Here is a 17,925-nt window from a genome sequence, read left to right as displayed (position 1 = left end):
GAGTCGCGTCTGCACACACCGCTGTTTCCATCAGCTGCGTCCTGACAGGTCCCACCAACCACTTCCCTGGGAAAGGGTCGAGGCAGGCGTCTGCTCCGTGCCCGCCGATCTCTCCGTCACCGTCTCTTCGGTGCAGTCTCCGGGGATCACAGCACTGGCCACTCGTAGGTGGCCGCCTCCCTCCTTCCCCTCCAGCTGCCGCCTGAGCAATTCACTCTGCTAAGACACCGACTTTCAAGTTCAGTGGGTAAGAAGGCAGGTGCCGGTGTCAAATGGCCTGTGCTGGGAGACCAGGGCTGGTGGCAGATGAGCTTTCTCATCTGCGAAAGGGGACAACGGCCAACTGTCAGGGACGGTGTGAGGATGAAACGGGACAGCGATTGCAAAGGGCTTCGCGCAGCGCCCCACGCTCAGCAAAACCGTCCGAACTGCAGCTCTCTTAAACCTTTCGCTTTCTCACCTCGAACCCGTGGACGACAGCAGCCCTTGTTACCGTGAGGGGTAAACGAGATAACTCAGGGACACGCGCTTGGCAAGGCCTCGCGCACGGCGGGAATTCAGTCACGTCAGCCGCCATTCTCATCGTGATGCCATGTCGCTCTCCGCCCCCCGGTGGCGGGCGCGGCCCCGGGATGCCGACGGCAGGGCCACTCGGCGGCACTCGCCGAGCCGCGTGCCTCTGTGCACGCTGTTCCGCTCGTGACTCCCAACACACAAGGCTCCCGGAAGAGCCGGGCCTCGGCAGTTCCCTTTTCTTGCCCTGGTTTCTTTCCCTGCCAGTGTCCATTACGCATTTCTTGCCACACTTGCCAATATGTCACCTGCACCAAACCCCACTGTTTTAATCAAACAGGTGATAGTTAACTAATGGGAAATAAAATACATCTTCTCCAGGTAGATGTAGTTACACGATGATGTTCAAGGGGCTGTTCTTTCCTGCAGAGCTGTTCCAAGTTATTTTCTTTCTGCAAACTTTAATGGTCCTTTCCAGAACCTCAAAGAAGTTACGGGCGCAGGGTTAGACCGATCTTGATGGACCTGGGTCAGACTCCTTCCTGGCTGTTAAAATTAAACGAGATGACGAGGGAGTAGGGTATCTGGTTTCTTTAATCACAGTAATAAATGGCTTAATGTGCTATTGATTAAGTACTAGAAATGAGAAGTTTCATTTTTAATAAATACCTTGTTCAATAAAAGGTTAGATTGGGTCTTTCATCATAACTGGATAGATAAGGTCACTGGTTCAATACTTCCTAGATGATAAACTCATTCATTATCATAAAAATACTGGTATTTCAAAATATGTGATGTTAAAAATGATACCTAAAAGCTACATATGAATTTCTAAAATTCTGTAAGATTAAGAGATGCACTGTGCTTTAAGTCTGAAAAGGTTCATCTCAATCATCTGGTTATAATTTCAATAAAAATATAAATTCAACCCTGATAGATCATAAATTCATAGTGAAAAGGTCTTCTGTGGCCTGACCGCAGAGTTTAGTGGTCTGTTAACATTGTTGGATTAGATGCTACACAACATAGAAAATGAAATTCCCATAATAAGGCATGAAAAAGAAATAAAATGCATAGACTGGAAAGTAAAACTGTATTTACAGATGTCATCTATGTAGAAAATCATAAAGATTCTACAAAAAAGCTACTAAGTGATTTTTATCAAGCTTATGGGGTATAAGGTCAATATGCAAACATCAATTTACTTCTACAAACTAAAAACTGAAATTTAAAAAGACAACACCTTTAGCGTATCATCAATAAACACAAACTACCTAGGGATAAATTTAACACGTATGTGCGAAAATCGTATACCGCAGACTATAATACGCTGCTGACGGAAATGAAAGCATGGAGCGATGAACCATCTCTGTGCATCAGAAGATTCAATACGACTAAGACGTCAAATTTTCCCGAAGTGATCTACAGATTCAATGCTATCCATCAAAATCCCAGCAGGCTTTTATTGGGTAGAAATTAACAAGCCGATTTTAAAATTTATATGAAGAAACAAAGGCTATGGAACAAAAAGAAATTTTACTTTCCCAGTTATTAAACTAGCCAAATAACTGGAAAAGAACTGGAAGATTCAGTACTGGATTTTAAGACTGACATGGCTACAGCAACCAGGACAGCGTGGTACTTGTGGGAGAAGAGATAGATATACAAATCAATGGACCACGAGCAAGGCCATGAACAGACCCCTTCCTGGATGGTCAGTGGATTTGTGACAAAGGTGTCGAGGAAGTTCAATGAGGAAAAGATGGTCTTTTTCAATAAATGATGTTATAGGTGAACAACCATATACAGAAAAATAAAATTTGACCCTTATCTTGCATCATATCCAAGGGAGAAACGAAGACTTTCCCAGATAAACACGAGCTAAGGGAGCGCCCGGCCAGAAATGCCCAAGGGGTTGAAACGAAGGGGCACGGGGTTGTACACTGGTCCCCCCTTATCTGCGGTTTTGCGATCAGCGGTTTCCGTTACCTGCGGCCAACCGCGGCATGAAAATATTAAATGAAGAATTCCAGAAATAAACAGCTCATAAGGTATAAGTCGTGCCGCTCTGGGCAGTGTCACGGGGTCTTGAGCCGTCCCACTCTGTCCCACTCAGGATGTGAGTCGCCCCTTTGTCTGGTGCCTCCACGCCGTCTACACTCCCTGCCTATTAGTCCATCAGCAGATACCCTGGGGATCAGATCGACCGTCGTGGCATCACAGAACTGTGCCCAACAAACCCTCATTTTACTTAATGATGTCCCCAAAGTGCAAGAGCAATGGTGTTGGCAATTCGAATATGCCGGAGAGAAGCCATGAAGCGCTACCTTTAAATTTCAAGGTTAACGGTCTCGACCTAATAAAGAAAAATCCTGTGCTGAGGTTGCTAAGATCTACAGTAAGGATGAATCTTCTGTGAACTTTTGAAGAAGAAAGAAAGAAATGTATACTAACTTTGCTGTCGTACCTCAGACTGCAAAGCTACAGCCACACTGCATGAGAAGCGCTTAGTTAAGATGGAAAAGGCATTAAATCAGTGAGTGGAAGACACGGACAGAAACCGTGTTCCAACTGACGGCAGCACGTTGCGTCAGAAAACACTGAGCGTCTGCGAGGACTTCAGCAAGGGATCCCTTGAAACGAGGGACATCAGGCCATTTACTGCAAGTCAGGGAAGGTTACACAGGTGCAGAACAGGTCTGGACTGAGAAATATAAAAATCACTGTGGAGAGGGAGAGACGCCACGTTCGTGTAACTTTCATGCGGTATATTGTTAGAATTGTTCTATTTATTATTAGTTATTGTTGTAAATTTCCTCCTGTGCCTAATTTATAAATTAAACTCGATCATAGGTACGAATGTATAGGAGAAAACAAAGCATAGACAGGGTTCGGTGCTATCTGTGGCTTCGGGCATCCACTGAGGGTCTTGGCGCGTATCCCCCGTGGATAAGGGGGGGACTGCTGTCTCTCAAAGTTGAATGAAGAAATAAAAATCTCAGTAAAGGTAAATACATGGGCAATCACGAAAGCTAGTATTTCTGTAAAAATGGTTTGTAACTCCGCTTTCTGTTTTCTACAGAATTTATGAGACTGATACACTTAAAATATTAGTCGAAAAGCTAGTCCTGTTGTAACTTTGGCCTGTAACTTCACATTTTGTTTTTTTATATAATTTAATAAGACACTAATGCATATAAAAAACAATTATTAATATATTGTTTGGACCCCCAGTGCATAAAGACGTAATTCTATGACACCAACAACTGAAAGGCAGGATGGAGCTGTAAAGAGAGGTTTTGTACATTACTAAAGTTAAGCTGGTATAAATTCAAATTAGAGTGTTAAAACTTTAGGACATTAAATGTAATGTAATATGTTAAATATAACTACAAAGAAAATAGTGATAAAAGGAAATGAGAAGGGAAAACGTTTCAGGACAAAAAAAATCGGCTCAATGTCAAGGGCGGTAATGTGGGAAACGGGGGACAGACGCTATCGGGTACGTAGAAGACAAAACGGCAAAGTGGCAGAACAAGGCCCTCTTATCAGTAGTCACTGTGAAGGTCACTGGAGTAGCATCTCTGTCGAAAGGCTGACACTGGCAGGTGGATCAGGGAAACATCGCCGACTGTGAGCAGTCTATAAGAGACACGCTTCAGATTCAAAGACACAGAGAGGTTAAAAGTGAAAGGATGAAAATGGACATTGCGAACAGTAATCAATAACGGGGGTGGCTGTACTAATATCAGATAAATAGACAGTAAATCAAAGAAGGTTACAGGACACAAAGGACATGATAGATTAATAAAAGGTTCAGTACAGCAAAGATATAACAGTCATAAAAATTTACGTACCTAATGACAGACCATCAAAAATACAAAGCAAAAATGCACAGAACTGAAAGGAGAAAGTTTCATGGTGATAGAGACTCCGATATCCCAACCTGGATGGACGGAACCAGACAGAAGATAAGAAAGGAAACAGAGGACCTGAAAACACTTTAAACCAACTAGATCTGACAGACACAGACACTCTACCCAGCAACAGCAGACACGCCATCTGCCCAGTGCACTTGGGACATCCTCTAGGACAGACCATATGCGAAGCCACAAGTGAGGTCTCAACAGGTTTAGAAGTATAGATGTCCTACAAAATATATTCTCCAACAACGGTGGAATGAAGTTACTTAGAAATCAGCGACAGGAAGAAAACTGGAAAACTCTCAAATTTGTGGAAATTAAACAACACATGCTTAAATAACCAATGGATCAAAGAAGAAATCACAAGGAAAATTAGGAAATACTCAAGAGATAAATGAAAATAAATGAAGCAGACCGAAATTTATGGAATGCAGCGAAAGCGGTGCTGAGGAATTTACAGCTCTAAATGTTTCGAGTAAAAAAACAAGAAAGATCTCAAATCAACAACCTTATTTTACGAGTAAAGGAACTAGAAACAAAGGAACAAACTACACTCAAAGCCAGCAGAAGGAAATAATAAAGATTAGAGCAGAGATAGATGAAATCAAGACACGGAAGATGGAGGAAATTGATGAAACCAAATGTTGGTCCTTCAGGAAGATCGACTCAGAACCTTAGCTAGATTGACTAAGGGCAGAAAGAGAGATTTAATTCACTAAACTCAGAAATGAAAGTGGGGCTATTACTGCTGATTCCATAGGAACAATAAGGATTACATAAAGTTTATAAATAGGACTATTAGACTTGTAACCAAAAACAGCATTCACCCACTCCTCAGATGCAAGTACTTGCAACTCTTTTAGCATTTTTTCCTCATTTATATTTCTGAATATGCTTATACAGCCGGCCCCCCATCTCCGCAGGTTTACCATCTACAGATTCGACCAACCGTGAATCAAAAACATGTGACTGTGTAGATACGGTCCAAAGCTGAATCCAACAGTACACTATGATCGCATTTCTTCTCCTGAGCAACTTTTGATTTTTCCTGGAGGGAAGAGCTGCCTCATTCTTGCCATCTGCTTTAGTTTTCCTACGTATCTAACACAGGTTCTTCTCCAACTCCGCGTAGTAAACACCTCTCAAACGCAGAGAGTTCATCAATCCCGCGTTTCCCCCCTAAGAGGCGTTCCTCCCACAGCTCTCTGTTCGGGATTGATGTTAGGCTAGACTAGACGCTAAACACACTTCACTGGGCCATTTCCTGTCACCATCTTCCAGGGCGGGTAACTCCTGGGTCAGTCCCCTCCGGTCTGTATCGTACGCCTTTCTCTTTCTTGCTTTTCTTCATTTTGGTGGACCTCAACCCCTAGTAGTTTTCTTTACAAGGACTGGTTGGGAGGTAACAGGTTTTAGACTTTGCATCTCTCAAAATGTTCTTATATGCTACCTTTGTACTTGATAACTAGCTGTTGCGTGTAGAATGCTAGCTCAGAAGTATTTTTCCCTGAGGATTTTTAACTGCTCCACTGTCTTCTAGCTCACAGGACTGCTGGGGAGACAGCTACGGTCCCTCTGGAAACTTTTAGGGCTCTTTAACCTATGACTTCCCTTAATTCCAGTCCCTCCCCCGCCCATCCGTGGAGCTGGTTACTTGATTGGCCCTTTTAATACAGTCTCTCATCATTTAATTCTGAGAAGTTTTCTCATATTGTTTAATAATGTCCCCTTCGTTTTACTTTATTTAATGTCTAAGAGTTGATCTTCTAATTCTAAAATTTTACTTTTGTGCATATTTCCTTTCTACCTTCCACCCCTTCTATATAACTTTTTTTTTGTTATCTCATTTTTTTAATGTCTAGCTCTTTCTGTGGGTTTCTCCTTAAAGAATCACCTTACTCTTACACCTTACACGTAATACCACCCCTCTGAGGGCCGTCTGGTTTTCGAGCTCCCTGCCAGCTGCCCTTTGCTGTCTGCACCACCTCGGAATTTCTCGTTGGCACCTTCTCTCACACCCGATGTTCTCTGGTGGCAATCGATGGATACCAACAGTGAGACACCACGAAGCTGTTTGGAAGCTCTGTATGTGTGAACGGCCCTGTCACCCGATGAGCGATGAGCGTCTCTGGGAAATGCCTGCGAGGGGACCTGGAAGTTTCCTGTGGCAGTCCTTTCTCCCTGTCGGGTGAGTTCCTTCAAGAAAGCGCTCAGAGAACAAGGAAGAGGAAGGCGGAAGGCGGAGTCCCTTCCTGCGGGGTGTGGACACTCACGTTCGTTCTCCCTGCTTCGGATGGGGTGCCACCCCTGCCCTCTCCCGTGTCTCTGTCTGGGCTCCAAAGACTCTGGTTCTCCCAGGGAATAAACCTGTCTCCCAGATGGGCAGGCTAGCGCATCTCATCTCGCCAGCACTGAGGACTGTCTTTAAAAAGGCAAAAAGCCTTTGTAGACGAAGAGAGTCTGGCAGACAAAAAGAGTACCCTGTTTTAAACTGCACTTGTCTACTAGGGAGGGTGAACATTCTTCCATATATAATGTGCATTTTACGTTTCTTCTTTTATGAAATAACCTATTTGTTTCCTGTATTGTTTTCCTATTAGGGTATTCATCTTTAAAAAAAAATTTCCAAGGATTCTTTTAATATATTAGAAATATGAATCTTTTATCAAATAAACATATTGTACATTCCTTTTGAGTCTTTTGTGTTTATGATTTTTAAAAGATTTTAGTTTTCCTTTAACAAACACAGAAGTTACTCATTTTTACAAAATCAAAGCTATCAGTTGTGTCTTTTCTGATTTCTGCTGTGGCATCACCATGCCTAGAAAAGTCTCCTAACTCTAATTTCATCATTTGCTTCCTTTAAATAATCATGCAATTGACGAAGTCGCTCCGTTTTCACGAATTTCAATTCTAGTGAAGGGGCCGTCTCCGCAGGGAGTGTGACGGCGCGCACTCTGACTGCGTACTGCCCCTCGGCTGTTATTTCTCAAGCTGCACCGTGTAGGGACCATCAGCGTCTGAACCCCGGGGGGCCCCCTGGGACTTCCGGGGCCCTTTTAGGGGGTCCACAGGTTAAAACGAAGCTGTTTTTTTCCTTTTCCTCATTTTCTCATGACAGTGGGATTTTCTTGAGACCACATGATATGTGGTGACATCACTGTTCTGATGGTTAATGAAATGCATACCTGTGTATTCTTATGTTTTCTAGAAATTTCCAAGGTGTGTTTTTAGGGTAGAAACATGAGGTTCTCAGCTCTTTTACTGTGTACTCACTAGCTCTTTCATCTTATCTGCTATGATATCTGTATATAACATATACCTATACACGTAGCTTATTTTTCGATAGCCATTTGAAACCCTTAAGTCTTCTTTGAAATACAAGTTTACTTTGTGTCTTGTTTTACGACATTTTACCAATTATCTAATTTTAATTTATGATGAAAGATTAGTAGCTATAACCCATGGAAACAAAGCTCTTTGCGGCCCTCGATAGTTTGAGAACATAAAGGGGTCTTGACATCAGAAAGTTGAGAACAGCTGGAGTTGGTGGAGCTGTGGGAATGAGCAGCGGGCACACGCCAGAGGTTTGTGCCTCTCACTTCACACGTCTGTCTCAGGTCAGTCGGCATCTGCCTGGCGATGTCCTCGGGTCCCAAGATGACAGAGCAGCTACCCTTCAGAACCACTGCCAGCCACCCTTGGGCTCCCACTGGCATTTAAACGCCTCAGCCCAGGTGTGACACACATCACTTCCACTCATATCACTGGCTAGAACTAGTCACAGGGCCTCACTGAACCACGAGGGGGCCAGGAAGTGCAGTCCCACCATGTGCTGGGCAAGCCAAGAGCCAAAAGGTTTGGTGCACAGCATGTGTAACTACCACAGTGATGCTATTAATTTAACCCTTTGAAGACCTAACAGAGCCTACAAACAAAAACTTAATAACACCCTATATTTACGTTCACTTTAGGGATGGCAAAGCCATCAGGATATTTGCTGCCGAAGCCTGTAATTTCAAGCTCCAACTTTCTGGCTATATCTGCATTGCTGTATTTCAGCAACTAAGTGTCCACAAACTATATTCTACTGGATTTTGGGAAGTCTGCCTAATTACCACAATTGAAGATTCATTACTGTCCATATGTTCCACGACAATCCAATCGAAATAAACTGTATCGGCTAATAAAAACCTGTAATTTTTTATGATACTTGGTACGCACACAATTTAAAGGGAAAAAAAGATTTCAGAGTTCACGCCAAGATAGCACGGGCGCTTTGTGCTGAGTAAGAGCTGCTGAATGAAGAGAGAGTGTTCGAGATTACTTGGTGTCACTGAGTAGATCATGACTTCACTGGGACGAAGCCACTCTCTTATCAGGCACTGAAACGCATCCTCCGAGCCCGACTTGGGAAAATTTCCCACTTCGTTCTGTAAAGGCTCCCACTGGTCTGAAGCTTTGCTCGATACAGCTGCACTCACACACGGCCCGGCCACGCTGTGATGGCATCTTCCCTGCCTAACGCGGCCCTCTACCCTTTGCACAGACGAATGGAACATCTCTTCAGGGCCTGCAAGTGAGTCCCAATACACGGGGCCCATCTGTAGACAGTAACAGACCCCGGAGACATACGCGGACTCAGCCTCTACGTCGGGCACAGAGCAGACGGTACTAGCTCGTTCTGCCCGAGCCATCTTTGTAAGGAGCATCTCAAGTAGGACAGGATTTCAAGTGAGATCTATGTCTATCGTAGAAATTCAGCCTTATTTAACTGACGAAAGAAAAACTGTAAAAAAAAAAAAAAAAAAATCTAATCCACCTGAAGCTTGTTTACTTTTGCAAATGTCATTACTGGTGCTAGAATAAGAGATGATAAACAAGTAACCTTTTCCACTGCAATCAAGAAACAGGAGAGGAAGATAATCAATAGCTGCCAGACGGAAAAGGACAGGCCCAGCAGGGGACGTGGGCCTCCCCTCCTCGCTCTCCACAAGCCTTGGCTCACTTGGCCCCAGCGGAAAGTCATGCGTTTTCCTTTGTCCTCTTCCTCCTGTACCTGACTTTAACCGATTTTCGAAAGTGAAAATGTAGATTTTCCAAACTGATAACTCATCAACTCTAATACATCCTTCTAGAAGGATCTGCTGCCAGAAATGCAAAGCGAGTACAGCCTTACCACTTCAACTCAGTGCCTCGCAGAGTGCCACCCCACTCTAAGCACCACGGGAGGGACCAAAGAGAGTTAGTCCCCTGCCCTCAAGGAGACTATAAACTAGATGTATAAAACCTGCACACGTGGATTTAACTAAACAATATAAAAGAGAAATGCTGATGTGGATAGCGAAGAGGTGAGTTCAGGGCAGTGATAATTCAAAGACACGTCCTGGAGGTGGAGGGATCGCGTTGGGATGCACAAGGTGGATTTTTGATTTGCTGGGCCTCTTCAGGAGAAAAGAACACCCCCAGGAAAGCAGTGTAATTAGGCAGAAAGTGGGTAAGAAATTAACTTGGCCATCCACGAACCTGCTCATTCATTCAGCAAACACGTGGTAAAGTGCCACACTGTGCTAGGGATGTGCTGGTGAACCAGATAGCCACCGCCGTCTCTGACCATGTGGAGCTTACTTTGCAGTGCAAGTTCGGAGAACATCACCACAAAGCAGGCAGAGTATATAAAACATCTAACCTACAGGGAACATTAAAAAAGGAGCCAAGAGCTTGACCCTCACCCAGAGAACAACAGGAAGGCACGAAAGGTGTCTGGGTAGGGAACTAACTAACGGGATCGGTTTTATTAACAGTAATTTATTATCAGTGATATTAATGGTTTGGTATAGCTTGACTAAAACTGACAAAAGTCAACCCCAGAGAGGCCTGAAAGGAAACTACAGCAGAGATGCAGGGTTGAGATTGTGGGGGGCTGGGCAGCAGCTTAGAAGTTGAAATGGAAACGAAGGGATCAGGTGGGCTGGAGCCAGAGGATTCGGGACTGGGTGGGTCTACGGGACAGGTGAGGGGGGCTCAGCGTGCCAGGTCGGGCCGTGGAGGCACAGGTGAGGGAGACACTGGGAGGCGGTCAGTCTTTGGGACGAGGTGAACTCGAACACCTGAGCACGATGCCCAGAAGGCAGACAGAGAGGCAGGCCGGGAGCCAGGCTGGTGAGGACTGAACCTGGGGAAATTCTAAGGAGGACGGAGAGCACCACAGGGGACCGAGGGGATTTCAAGTTGTCAATGGTGTCACACGCACACTCAGACAGACTTACAGCAACAAAACCCTTCCACTGACATTTCCTCATTTAACGCTTTAATACTCACAAAACATCTCAGGGTTGGTATTAGAACCCCCATTTCACAGACAAAAATAGTGAGGATGGAAAAGATTAAATGATTCGTCTAAGATGGAGATGGGCCTTGACCCAAAAGCTAGCTAGAAATTAGTAACGTGGGTAGCCTGGCTCAAATCAAACTTAGGTTCATAAAGCAGATACCTTTAAGAGTGAAAGGCGACCTACGGAGAGGGACCAGATATTGACAATACGCCTACCAGACAAAGGATTCATCCAAATTATGTAAAAGAACTCCAATAAATCAATATGAGCATTCCTTATTAACTTCTCTACTCATGATACTAATAAAAATATACCAGCATTTACTTTCCATAATATGCCCATTACTATGCTAAGCACTTACGCATTCTTAATTCTCTCAACAGCCCTATGGCAAAAAAAATTACTGTCTAGATCTTATGGATAAAGAAACAGGCCCCGAGAGGTTAAGTACCTTGCCTCGGATCAGGCTGCTAGAAAGTCAGACTTGAACCTGACTTCGAGGGCTTTGCTCTTGAAGCCGATGACCTCTTTTCAAAGCTCCACTAACGTCTCTGGCCTTTCCAAATAATCACCAACAAACGCCCCCAGGGGCCTAACGCATCAGCTGTCCTGTAACACCCCCTAGCACCACCACATCACTGCTGACTACAGGGGTCAGGTGGACACACTGCACTTCACAGGGTCTTGGAAGTTGGCCTCCTGTGGCCATTTCGAGACTTCACTTTGGAAAGGTGGGCTTAAGAGAGAAATATCATGAATAAGTCAGAAAAGCAAAACGGGAGGGTGACCAAACAAGTCCAAGTTTCTGTAACTAGGAATAACCTCTGAACCTTAAGTTCCACTTAGAAGGAACTTAGAAAATTCCCAGAACCCATTACCCCCAAGATGGCAATATAAGTTCAAAAAAGTATTAGGTAATCAGTCACAACAGAATTCTTAAACACTAAAAAAGAAGGCAGGGCCCACGTGACCTTTGAGGCTTATGGGGCAGGGGTAAGTAACTCTTGCAGTACCGATGGGCCAAAGCAGCAGGAATTCTGATTCTTGATCGGAGGTCATTTCAAGGGCTTAGGAAATATCTCCCTACCACCACTGCACAATTGTTTTCATTTCTCCTCCTGGCCACGTCCGGATGCTTATTTGGTGCCTTTGAGACACAACAGTTAAAAAAAAAGAAAAAAGAAAAAAAAAAGCCAACATCTCAGAGAAATGAGCTCAGTTCCTTTCTGGGTCCAAACTAGTGGTCTGGATCCTATCTTCGCATCAGGAGTTTGGCTCATGGTTCCCTAAAATCCTGACCTTACACTTTCGCTCATCCGTGTCCATCTGCCACGTCCCGCCCACACGTGCGGACTCCTCGTGGCTGACGTCTGCTGGCATTTTACTACTGAGGAACATTCTGGCTCCTGCGAACTCGGGTGGGCACGCTGTGTGCTCCTCGCTCGCAGTCCAAGAGCCAAAGAGGATCCCGGCACGGGCCACCCTCACAGAGGTTCCGGCTGCAGCCGCTCCGGTGGGGCGGCGTTCAGTGTGACATGTGTGCCACAATAGTGCTCACGAGCGGCAATACTGCCAAAGGTCTTCTCATTTTGGGGGGGGGTGCCCCTTTTTGTTTATGCTATTTTATTTTTTCATCTCTACTAGTTGTCTTAAATCATTTCTTGAACGAGGTAGGGGATAAATAAAATACATAAGTAAAATTAAAATGAACGTTTAATAAAAAGGTGAACACTAAAATTTGACGGCCGCACAAAACCTGCTGCTTGTACGCCTAATATTTTCTTCTCCATTGTTTTATTACTGAACTCGCAGCAAATGTAAAAGCTTTCAATTAGATTCTCTTTAAGAAAGCAAAAAATGAGGTATTTTCGTAGATAATGCAGAGCTAGAGCATTAAAATTTCAAGAAGCAATTGTTTGAAATGCCCAAAGCAGAAAGGTAATAACTAGCTTATGGTTCGTTAAAGAAAACGTTTTTAAATTTAACCTCATGCTGTTGCTGATCACATTATGAGAGATTGGAACTAGCTGGATATCCTAACAGCTCCCTCTCTACCCAGAGGCAAGACGACCAGAGGCCTTAGGGCCCCACTGGGAGTACTCTTGACCCACAGTGCTCAGTCATGTTGTTACTGAAAGGCAGAACCTTTGCCTCTGATCGGATCCTGCCCTCTCTGCCTGATCTCTTCAAAGCTGACAGCTCAAAACCTTATCTTTGGGGCCCACGCCACCTTTACCCCGATACTTCTTGGACTATACCTTGCACCCTACTCCCATGCTTAGCCCCAGCTTCTGGGAACCCCGCCCCGCTGCCCTCCAGGTTAAACTCATGACCTTGCAGGAGACAGAGAGATAACTGTCTTTGGAAGAGAATAAACTCAGTCTTTTGAACAGAAAGAGCAAAGAAAGCTTTGGGAATTCATAACCTAATGCTAACCACAAGTTCTGGCACTGTTTTTCATTAGTACAAGATGGACAGCAAATTTAGCCAGGATGAAGCATAACGAAACTTCATCAAAAGCTTGTACGGGTATATCTTTGTAAAATAAGCAAAACCTCATGCTTATCAAAATTCAAGAAATAACAATAAATATTAACTAAATATCTACCAAAGCTGGGCATTTGATACAAAGTCTCACTACACTGGAATGCTCCAATATACAACATTCTGGCTCAAGGTCAAGTGCTTAATACATTGTTACCTGTTACTTACATCTCAATGTCAAAGAAAATGCAAAAAGGTTAAACTACTAGCCTAGAGGCACCAAACTCCCAGAAGAGTAAAACCGAGACCCCCACACTGACAGAGCTCCGCGGTGCTGCCTCCTTGTGCTCTCTCAGGAACTCTATCCAGCACTGTGGCAGATAATTAAACAGAACTTTGAAACGACTTGTTCAAAGTCACTTGAGTGGCATTATGTGCTGAAACTCCTGCTCCTAACGACCGTGCCCCTCAGCCTTTACTTCCAAGACACCAGAGAAATGTGATCCTCTGGGTAAGTTAGGTTTTTGGACAACCAAGGCTTACACCCTACTTGCCCAACGCACACAGTCTAAGCGGGGTCATTGTCCTCAATACCAAACTTTGAACATAACTAGATGAGACACTTGCTGAGGAATGACATTCTCAGATCCAGTTTTACAGCCCGTCATGAGATTAGATGAGCCATGAATCAATAAACACACACACCTCACCTATTTAGCGGGGCCTGAGTGTGCCTAGTTGACGACCCCCATGCTCAGTTTCTGCATAAGGCCAACCCATTCTCACTGGGGGTTTGGGTGACCTTGCTCCCAGGTCGATCCTGATGGTGAGAAGTGGCCCTTTCCTTCCCTCTGCAGTCCAATCTCGAATGTCTGCCCCACTCTGTGGTGTGACCTGCAGCCAGAGAAAGAAATCCAGACAACCAAGACTTGTGGAAAGAACACTGCAGCCTATGCCAGGGAAAGAACGAAAATGCGGGGCCTTCGGGAAAACGTTTTATTGGTCGGTGATGATTCTAGTTTCATGATGGTTGCTGAGGATGAAGATCCTGGAACACTCACCTACGCTCGTGCGCTACAAGAAAAAAACCTTTTTACTTCAGTTTATTTTGCACTCAACAACTGTGTGTGTGTGTTTTAGGTATTTACAACTTGAAAAAGACATTGGTTTCTTTAAAGCTAAAATCGACAGGGACGAGAGATCTTAAAACTTGGTTACACACACTGCTAAGTGACATGCATAAAAATGAAACTCAAAGGTAATTCAACATCGGTAAAGCAGGAATTAGTGTAAATTATTTAGGAATAAATTAGGTTTAACACATGTCAATTAAAATGTCTTCAAAATGTATAAAGATCAAGAAAATTTCAGTCTGCTTTACTGTTCAAGAATCCTTTCTCCAAATACATTTTGGAAAATCATCTCAGAAATCTCAGATCAGTTAGATTTTAGGGACCTGATGATGCATCTGACTATACTACGCCAGAGATGGCAATCCGGTTTGTGTGCCCAGGTAATGACAAACTACTCTTCCCAACAATGTCTGGCAGGCAGACAAAAGCTCTACTCCCAATAGAAAATCCAGAACACTAGAGAAAGGGAATCGTTAAAGATCATACAAGTCTTGTGGATAGCAGACTTTGGTGGTCCTGCCCAGCTGCCTGTTTTACTCTCTGGAATACAATTCAAGGGGATATTTTAAAGTTTAACACCTGGGAAGGGAGATTCTTAAGCTGACTTTTGACATTTCTATTTACTCCAATTGTTGTAACTACATGTATTACCTGTAATTTTTACATTTTTAAATAGAATTCCTTGGATTTGTGTCAGGTTGCTTCTACCTGAGATTCCTAGGGAAAAGGGTCTGAACTTCTGAACACTGAGAGTTTTGAAGATACTCTTGAAGGTGGGAACAGGATCTCACCTCCTACGGTTATACTTAAATGGTGTCAAGCTGTAGAGCTGCCGGCAAACACATAAACAGATGTTACCTTCTCCTCACCACTCGTCAGAATCAAAATCACTTCTATTTTTTCTTTAACTCTCCAACTAATTCACTTTGTTTCAACTTCAGGTTGATTTCTAATTTCACAAAAAAAATCCTAGTAGATATCAAGTCCAGAGATCACCTTCGGAGCTTCTCCTACAGAGTCGAGAGATAAAATTAGCTCGATACACCTTTTAAACTGAGTTTGTTGACAAAGGCAACACGAAGTGACTTAAGCAAGAGGACATGTTTCATAGGGATTTCACCTATGGCCATAAACACGAGAAGTGACTTTACTCGGAGAGAAATAATTTTTTTTTTTTTTTTTTAAGAACTATTTCTTTGGCTCCCATCCATCAGCTGAGTAACAATGACAGGCCCTCAGATTCCAGCAGTTTCAAAGTGTACTCTTGACAAATGTTTGCCTAGGACTCTGGCCAAGGCTATTACTATAGATCTTCTTGATTATTTGCAGCTGCCTAAGATTCAGTAATCCTGGTAAATGGGTTAGTGGCTGCTCAGTTACTAATAACCTAGCTAATTATCAACGAGTGACAAGAAAGGCTGGTTTCATTGATTGCTTTCCTTCTAAGAACCAGAGAAAACTTAAAGAATAACGAGTCAAACAGCTTCACCCACAGGGAAAGAAACTGAAGGCCAAAGTGATCTACCCCAAAGCCTTAGTGTTGATTATTTATAAGAACTCCAGGTGCACTATGGCAGCCTAACTTGATCTGCAATTCCCCAAACTGGTTCATTGGGTGTTTTAAAGTAAATAGCAGCTAATATATTTGAGGGGTTCTGGTGTGGGGTGCCCGGGTACACAGTACCAAAAGCAGCAGCTCTGCAGTCTGAGGACTGGTAAGCTAGGGTGACAGCACCACATGGAGGTCGGGAGTTGGGGCTCCAGAATCAGACTGCCCAGGGCTGAATTCAGGTTCTTGTACTTTCTAGTGGTTTAACTTCCGGCAAGTTTCTCGATCTCTCTCTGGCTCAGTTTCCTCTGCCTCAATAATTCTTTGAATCAAGAATTATTATCACACCTACCTTCAGGGCTGACTGAGAACGAGATAACATGAAGTGTTAATTCAGCATTCAGAAAAAGTCAGCTAAGTTAACGTTATGCAGACAAACCCTGACAACTCATACTTGACCGGATTTGCCCAGGACGGCCAAACCCGGCAAGTTCTGATCGCTGAAAAGCCTGAGAGATGGAGTTAGTGATTCTCTGGCGGGGCTCGGAAGACCAAACTCCGCAGCTTCGAGAGGAAGGATCCGCCTTCTGACTTGACCTTGGAAACCTTCCTGCCCTTCACGTTGATCGTGACTGGACTAGTCGACAAGGAAACTTCCTGAGCTCCTACTCCGTGTGAGACGCTCCCTTATTATCTTTTATTCGGAGAAGAAACAGGGTACCGGCACCTGGCATGTGGAAACGGGCGCACAGGCTCAGGCCGTGCTTGGGACCCCATTTCTCTCCCGGCTTCAGAGTTTCGACCTAAACTGCAGCCTCCCGATGGAGGCTCTATGTCCGGGAGGCCTTTCCTTCCATTTCTGGACAGCTGCTCCGGGGAAAGGAGGACACGAGACACGTGCCTGAGCCTGGACACACCTCAGAGACCGGACATCTCCAAGGAAGACTCTGCGACCGGAGGAACCCCTGGGGAGGGTCCCTGGTGGCTTTGACCTTGCTGCCTGAGACTCAGTTTCCCATCCCGCCGGCCGGGGGCGATGACACGGCCCCTCGGGCGGGGCAGGCGTGTGAGCCGAGCGCGGCACCAGGTCCGGGGGGGCCTGGGAACTCGACTCCACCTCCACCACCGGCACCCTGTCCCCCACTGCGGGTGCGGAGGGCTTTGGCCTCGCCTGGACGCAGCGCATGCGGCGCACTGACGGCCGAAAGCAGGGGCAGAGGCCGGCCGCGACACCCCCGGAGGAGGGGTCGGGGCGCGGGGAGCCCCCCGGTAAGCCGGCGGTCGCGCACGTCAAGCGGGGTCACGCGGCCTGCCCGCCGGCCCCGGCTGCCCGTGGCGGGAACGAGGCGGTCGCCGCCAGCTCGGACCTCCCGAACGACCGGGCCCGGCCTCAGCCCCGACGGCGCCCCACCGCAGGCCTCACCTCCCTGCGCACGTTCAGCAACGAGTAATAGTCTTCATTGTCCAGCTCCTCCTCGCTCAAGGCCGTCGCCATCTTCGCAACCTTTCACCCCGCCAAACCGGCAAGGCCGTGCTCAAGAGGGACCGGCGATCGTCAGCGCGGACAGCGCGGGCCGTTCCGGCGGCGCCACAGCGGCCCCTGGCGGCCTGGAGCCGCGCCGCAGCCGCCCGCGCCCGCGAGCAGCGCGCCTGCGCCCTGCGCCCCCGCGCGGCCGAGGGCGGGACCCGGCGCCGGGGCCCCCGCCACGTGCTGCCCGCGGACCGAAAGCCCGGCGCTGGGGCTGTGCCCGGACTGGCAAGGGGGACGTTGCGGTCCCACCCGGGTGGCGTCACCCTCTGGGCACCGCGGGAACAGGCCCCCGCAACACCTCCCTGTCTCTCGTGCCGGCCCCCCGTGCGGGCTGTACCCAGGGTCCACATGGTCCCTCTCGGGCCGCACTCCGGAGCCCACCCCCGCGGGAGGCTCCCCGAGGCCCCACTTGCTGACTTGCCTTTGCACAGGAAACCTCCAGGGTGGGATCTGTTCC

At 45.9% G+C, this 17,925-nt stretch overlaps 1 protein-coding gene across 1 annotated transcript in view; it reads right to left on the bottom strand.

Moving 5' to 3' along the window:
• DNAJC11 (DnaJ heat shock protein family (Hsp40) member C11) overlaps positions 1 to 17,515 on the bottom strand; it is a 55,371-nt gene extending 37,856 nt beyond the window's left edge. The window contains exon 1 of the mRNA XM_039842324.1: positions 17,361 to 17,515. Within this exon, the coding sequence (XP_039698258.1) occupies positions 17,361 to 17,432 (72 nt within the window). The 5' untranslated portion in view covers positions 17,433 to 17,515. The remainder of the gene's footprint in view (positions 1 to 17,360) is intronic.
• Between the last annotated feature and the right edge of the window lie 410 nt (positions 17,516 to 17,925).

This window comes from Pteropus medius, unplaced genomic scaffold (genome assembly GCF_902729225.1).
Source record: "Pteropus medius unplaced genomic scaffold, Ma_sr-lr_union100, whole genome shotgun sequence".
Classification (NCBI taxonomy): Eukaryota; Metazoa; Chordata; class Mammalia; order Chiroptera; family Pteropodidae; genus Pteropus; species Pteropus medius.
The sequence above is the reverse complement of the archived record's forward strand: the minus strand, read 5'-3'. Positions and strand labels throughout refer to the sequence as shown.